The sequence below is a fragment of the Pelophylax lessonae genome (genome assembly GCF_965119305.1).
Source record: "Pelophylax lessonae genome assembly, chromosome: 5".
Lineage (NCBI taxonomy): Eukaryota > Metazoa > Chordata > Amphibia > Anura > Ranidae > Pelophylax > Pelophylax lessonae.
In genome coordinates, this window is record NC_138772.1 from 296752570 (window position 1) to 296760118 (window position 7549).

General features: G+C 40.7%; 1 protein-coding gene across 1 annotated transcript; it reads right to left on the reverse strand.

Annotated features, from left to right (window-relative positions):
• Window positions 1-5645: 5645 nt before the first annotated feature.
• Window positions 5646-6758, reverse strand: LOC309556490 (E3 SUMO-protein ligase ZBED1-like; the record flags this gene model as incomplete). The annotated part of the gene is made up of 2 exons (XM_082258944.1): window positions 5646-6101; window positions 6312-6758. The coding sequence occupies 2 exons, from the start codon at window positions 6756-6758 to the stop codon at window positions 5646-5648; spliced, it is 903 nt and encodes a 300-aa protein (XP_082115070.1).
• Window positions 6759-7549: the final 791 nt, after the last annotated feature.

Genomic DNA, 7549 nt, shown 5'->3' on the forward strand with positions numbered 1-7549 from the left:
GTATGGATGTATGTAAGGCAATAATTTTTGGCATTATGCATTTAGGGAATATAATGTTTCTAATCTTGCATATATGAAAAGGGTCAATACATTTGTCTTTATCTAGACAGATTCCAAAGCGTCAGAGCAATCTGTCACAGATAATTGGGTTTCATTTTGTGTAAAAGTTGAAACGAATCAAATCTATCTATATACAGGCATAGCCCACTTTAAGTACACAATGGGACCAGGGCATGTATGGAAACTGAAAATGTACTTAAAGTGAAGCAATCCCTTTTTTCTTTTCTCGATGCATGAAAATACACCAGCTCCATTGTAAATTTTGGCCACATTGACATAGCCTTACTCCCAAACCATGTGGGAGCATGTTAAGGGGATCCAGGACTATGACATGATAGATTACCTAGGCAAGCTGGCCAGCCACAAAATGGATATGGTGTAGTCCTGGGTACCTGGGTACCCTGTCGTTGCTCCCTAAGTTTGTTATCCCTGTCACTTATGGTTTGTGAGCAGTGTCATGGCAAGCTGAACAAGCTGTGTCCTTACTCACGATTGTATATAAAGTGAGTGTACTTAAAGCAGGGTATGCCTATCTATATAGAAAGTTCAGAGATGTGAACCTGTTCCCTATTATATACACTAATATATGGTATATAACATATTCTATAATGTATCTAATGTATATATATTGTATATAATATATACATAGTATATATATTGTCTAATATATATATTTTGTATAATATATATTTTTTAGATACACATACATACATACATACATACATACATACATACATACATACATAATATATATATATATATACATATAATATATATATACATATAATATATATATACATATAATATATATATATATATATATATATATATATATATATATATATATATATACACATATATATATATACACACACATACACACACATACATACACATATATATATATATATACACATATATATATATATATATATATATATATATATATATATATATATATATATATATATATATATATATAGGGAACAGGTTCACATCTAGGAAGTTTCTATAACAGGAAGCTTCTAGATCACGTCTAATAGGCAGAAAGTGCATGCGCAGATCAGCAGACCAAAAGTTTCTTGCACACCCGCTAGATAAGCGACCCACCCAGCCACCATCCCCCATCCCCCATCCCGCACCCTGCACATTCACACCCCCTCCTTACCTTACACACAAATGCCACTATTTCGGCTGTAAACAGTGCAGGAGCCATGATGCACACTTACGACAGGGCCTGGACAATTTCCGGAAACGTGTGCACGCACCAAAAGTTTCGTTTCCGGTTTCATGTATAAATGTGAGAACGCGGTTTTGTATATTCGCGAATTCGCGAATAGTGAACATACACAACCATTAAGCAGATTTAACTTAGAAAAAGAAATACAAATACATACATTTGTGGACACCAGAAAACTTTATTTAGACACATGAAGACATTTTAAAAAAAAAATTGGAAACATGCTGTTTATTACATTTGTATTTTTCAAACCAAAACAACCTTTGTACAACATTTAGACCATATACATCGACAAAGAGCCCATAATCAACAGATGCATGTGCAGATTGACAGAATTATGTTAACAGCAATAAATACTTACAGAGAGTCAACACACAACACAGCCAAATCTCACCTCCATAAATAACAAAGGGCCAAAAATGTTACCCATAAAACATGTGACACACAAATATATTGGATCTCTTCGTAGGTCAAATCTTTCCTGATGTCTGAGTGAGCTATATATAATCCAAGCAAACACACCCAGAATGGTAACGCCCAGTCCAAAAATTAACTGTGTGTGTCCTGTGTGTTTTGGAGCATGCTCAGTTGCCAAAACAAGGGAAATAGAAATGAGGAATAGAAATGTATGTAGGTGTGTATAGTATATGTGAATTGAAAAAATTCTCTCTTGAAGTTTGCTAGTCATTATTTAGAATGTTTAGATACAGGAATACATACATATATATACAATTACGTGAGAGAGAGAGAAATATATATTTAGGTAAACAATTGAAACACACCTTTTGGGATTTGGGAAGTGAGATTGTGACAATTGACCAGATATGTAAGCCAACAATCTGACTCATCACTCATGAACATCCCTAAATTTGGCGTGGCAATTATATCATGCGTTCTTATGTGCATTTTGGCTGGCGTTTTCACAGGCGTTTTGACATGCATTTTTTGGGCAGGCATTGTTATATGAAATCACCTACAAAAGCCCCAAAAACAGACCACAAACACGTACATGTGAACGTAGCCCGTTTGGGGGCGTTTGAGGGGGATTTGTCCAGCTCAAGGATCAGCTCCCAAAACAGGCAAAAAATCCAATCCTATTCAGTTCAATGGCCCCTGTTCCCATGTGAGCATTTTGACGGCATGAGGAAAACACCCAACGCTCACTGAGAAATAGCACAATGATTAGGGAGTCTGCCTTCCTGCTGTAGGTTTGTAAGTTTGAATCCGGAAGGTGCCCTCTGTATGGGCAACACTTGGATATCTCCAATCCTCCAAATGTTGACATCATTAATTTTGTTCATGTTTGAAAAAGGCATGTGTATCAGCAAACTTTTAATCTAAAGACATGAACAAAATACAAAAGATGCCACATAAAGTCAATATGTAGCAATATTGTGAGCTAAAGCTCTATTTGTTTGTTGGGCATACTTTGCTAATTAGCCAAGTATAAGGGATATATATATATATACCTTCAGTTAAATGTGTAGTAAAATGGTAACACTTGGCCATACCCATATGGAAGAAAAGGTAGTATTTGCAATATATTTCTAAAAACATTCTTTGGAAACACATAAAATATTGTCAAAATTGTGACATTTCCTTGATATGTGTGAAATGCTAATAATCTTTCTTTGAAATATGTTTTACATCTATTTTTTTTCTATCTGACGACCAATTCCCCAATGTAATATTTTGTGGGTTTTTTCAGAGAATGTGGAGGTTCTATATAAACACTGTAGATTTGACTGCTATGATTTCGGAGTTAGCAGGAAAGGTGTATGGAATGTGATGGTGTTTACTAAAGGATCCCTTGTTGGAAGTGTGCATGTTTTTCCAATTCCGCCGGTTTTTGCCATTTTCTATGGGCGAGACAGCGGATTTGCAAGCGGTATTCAAAAAAAAATTGACCCAAAATCGCGCTGGCGAAATTTTTTGAGCCAATTTGGCATTGCGCATGCGCACATTCGCGAGTTCGCAGCTCGCGGCTGGAGGAGCTGTTTAACCTTTCCACACTTTCGCAGATATCTCTCTTTCTAAGTCAGTTTTTGAGATTTTTTAAACGCAAGTCATCTCCAAATTGACTTCCACACCTTCCACAGTGATTTGGGATTTTTGGGGGTACAGGGGAAAATTTGGCTAAACTTTAGTCGAGCTTTTAGCTGGCGTGGTTTTAAGTCGCGCTCTGACCATATTGCATCTTAATGAATCTCACACTAGGCGCTATTTTCCGCCCGCCGTTCTTTGAATGCCAATTTCAGACTTAAATAATCGCTGCTTCGCAAAATCACGCCGAAACGCCAATTCGCCGTACTATGAATCAGGCCCATAGTTACATAGTTAGTGAGGTTGAAAAAAGACATCAGTCCATCCAGTTCAACCTATGATGTGTGTGTGTGTGCTTTTAACCGTACATTGTATACCCCTGTATGTTGTGGTCTTTAAGGTGTCCATCTAATAGTTTTTTGAAACTATCAATGCTCCCTGCTGATACGACTGCTTGTGGAAGAGAATTCCACATCCTTACCGCTCTTACAGTGAAGAACCCCTTACGCACTTTAAGGTTAAACCGCCTTTCCTCAAGTTTTAGTGAGTGGCCACGTGTCTTATTGTATCTCCTCTCTCTGAATAGTTTGTTCCTTATGCTCGGGTCGCCAGTACATTATTTGTACATTGATATCATATCCCCCCTCAATCGTCTCTTCTCCAGAGAGAATAGGTTCAGTGCTTGTAGTCTTTCCTCATAGCTGATGTCCTCCATTCCCCTAATTATTTTTGTTGCCCTTCTCTGGACTTTCTCCAGTTCCAGCACATCCTTCCTGAGGACCGGTGCCCAGAACTGGACAGCATACTCCAGATGTGGCCGGACCAGAGTCTTGTAGAGTGGGAGAATAATCTCTTTATTTCTGGAGTGAATCCCTTTTTTATACAACCCAGTATTCTGTTGGCTTTGCTTGCGGCGGCTTGGCATTGCATGCCACTGCCAAGCCTGTTGTCTACCAGTACCACCAAATCCTTTTCCATCCTAGACTCACTCAGAGGTTCCCCCCCTAGTGAGTAGCTTGCTTTCTGGTTTCTGGCCCCCAAGTGCATTACTTTACATTTTTCAACATTAAATCTCATCTGCCATGTAGTTGCCCACCCCGTTATTTTGTTCAGGTCCGCTTGCAAGGTTTCCACATCCTGCATAGAAGATATTGGCAAGCCTAATTCAGTATAATCTGCAAATACTGAGATTGTACTAGATATCCCCTCCTCTAGATCATTTATGAATAAATTAAACAGGATTGGTCCCAGGACAGAACCCTGGGGGACCCCACTTTCCACACCCGCCCAATCCGAGTACTCCCCATTAATCACCACCCTCTGTACTCTCCCCTGGAGCCAGTTCTCTATCCAGATACTCACCTTATGGTCCATACCTACCTACCTTAGTTTGTACAGTAAGCGTTTGTGGGGAACAGTGTCAAAGGCCTTTGCAAAGTCCAGATACACCACATCCACAGGCTTACCTTTATCTAGGTGGCAGCTCACTTCATCGTAGAAGGTTAATAGATTGGTTTGGCACGAACGATTTTTCATGAATCCATGCTGATTACTACTTATAATACCGTTTTCATTACTAAAGTCTTGTATATGGTCCCTTATCATCCCCTCCAAAATTTTGCAGACTACTGATGTTAGGCTGACCGGCCTATAGTTACCCGGGATACATCTCGGCCCCTTTTTAAATATTGGTACCACGTTGGCTTTTTTCCAATCAGCTGGCACCATACCCCTCTGTAAACTATCCTTAAAGATCAAGAATAATGGTCTGGCAATCACCTGGCTGAGCTCATTAAGAACCCTCGGGTGCAAGCCATCCGGTCCCGGGGATTTATTTATGTTAAGTTTCTCTAGTTTAGCTCTAAGTCTATCCTCTGTTAGCCATGGCGGCATTTCCTGAGGTGTATTATTTAGTTCGGCCTTACAAGCAAGGTTCGTGTAGCCCCCCGATTCCTTTGTGAAGACTGAAGAAAATAAATTATTTAACACTTCCGCCTTTTCTCTGTCCTCTGTGGCCATTTTTCCTTTCCTTTGTCTAGAAGAAAATACACTTTAATATTATTTATTTGGTTGAGGGTTAAATGAACCCCTGCCTACTTGCCTAGACACTTTTAGTGTGAAGCAACGGAACGGATTATGGATTGGAAATGGACACATTGGACAGGACAATCTTCAGAAATAAACCATCAGTGCTATAAAGCTATAAAACAAGACTGGTGATGTGACTGACTGGTGACTGGCGGCAGATTGAATTAGTAATTACTAATTCATTAAAAACATGAATTAGTAATTATTTCAGTGCTTAGCATTTGGGAACATGTAGGTTTTTCTGTAAGAACACTAGATGATCCACATGCTCAGGTTTCAGACTGCTTCTTTTCGCTGTTATAACATCTCCTGCAGTAGAGAAAACCCGCTCTGCAGATACACTTGTACCTGGGATACACAAGTATTGCTTTGACAGCTGAGAGAGGAGGGGGAATATGACCTCATGCTCACGCCACCATTTCAAAGGGTCCTCAGTGAGAGGCAGAGGTGGGGCTTTACAATATTTTTCCATTTCGTCTTCTGCCTTGGCATAGGGGGTCTTAGGTTCTATTGCACCATCAGTGAAAGACTGCCCCAGCAAAGTCATGAGCAGCGATGTTGTGGCCTTTTTTTTGGGAGGAGAATGGCTGTCCTCAATGGGTGTTTCTTCTTCCACAGTTGCTTTTTCCCTAGGCACTTCATCCACATTTGTCCTTCTATTAGATTTAATCTGTGTGTTTGAACAAAAGATAATAGTATAAGAAGAGCTGAACTGACTAAGAGTGTGATTCATTGATGAGGTGTGGGAAACTGCACGGTAATCCATACCATACAGTTCCACTTCCCACACCGCATCAGTGAATCAGGGCATGTTATTACACAACACAATGTAGCTGAGCTTCTAGCTGTCTGGGAGGAAACATGATGAAATTCTAATTACCTCCAAAGATGCAGCCTCCTCAGTCACTCCTCTGTATATCTCCGATCTCTCCTCCTCAGTGAGAATAAATGGCAGTCCTTTAAAGCGAGGATCCAGTGCAGAGGCTGTATGAAGGATCTTCTTCTCTGCCTCACTGCTGTACCTCTTCAGGAGATCTGTTTTGATGGCATTCTTGATCTCATGGGTCATGGGTGTGTCTCCCATGGTGTCTGTCATGCTCTGGAGCAGTTGTGCATTTAGAGGGGCAATGAGAGACACTGTTGGGTTGCGCTCTTCTGACATCAGCAAGGTTGCATCCTTCATTGGCTTTAATGCACTCACAGCGTCCTCTGCATTTGACACATCTGTTTCATTGAGAGTGCAGAGATCAGACTCTCCTTTTCTGACTTCTGGAGACAGCAAGGTGGCACAAACTGCAGGTTGTTGTTCTAAGAACCTCTCGACCATGTCATATGCGCTGTTCCATCTTGTTGGCACATCAGTTATTAGCTTATGATTCTTCAGGCCCAGACATTTCTGTTTCTCTTTTAGACAGTGGCTTGCTCTAGTGCTGCGATGGAAGAATGTGGATATTCGTCGCACTCTGGCGAGAAGCCTGGAGAGCGTGGCCCCTTTCAGTGCACGCCGACATGCAAGATTGAGTGTATGGGCAAAACATTTAACATGAGGAAATTTACCAACTTGAGCTGCAACTATCATGTTCGCCGCGTTGTCGGTCACAAGCACTACAGATTTATCAGACAGCTGCCATTCTTCCACGACATGAGACAGTAGCTCTGCCAGATGAGCACCTGTGTGAGACTCATAAATGGCTCTTGTTTGCAACACATGTGACAAGACCTGCCAGTCCTTAGTAACGTAATGTGCTGTTATTGTAACATAGGACTCCGTTGTGACTGATGTCCATGAATCACACGTTATTGCGACTCGACTGGCTTGGTTCATTGACGCAAGTACCTGGGCTTTGGTGTCGTGGTAGAGTGCAGGTATAACGTTTTCTGTAAAGTGACTGCGTGATGGGATCTTATAACGTGGCTCTAGCGTCTTCACAAGGTAGCGAAACCCGGCGTTGTCCACAACTGAGTAAGGCCGTAGGTCCTTGGCGATGAAAGCTGCCACAGCTTTGGTTAGTTTCTTCCCTTTTTCTGAGTTGGGCGGATAAGTTGACAGTATGGCATCAATTCTTTGCTGATCTGGGTCTAGCAGTCTTTCCTTGGCAGTGGTGGCACTGCTGGTGG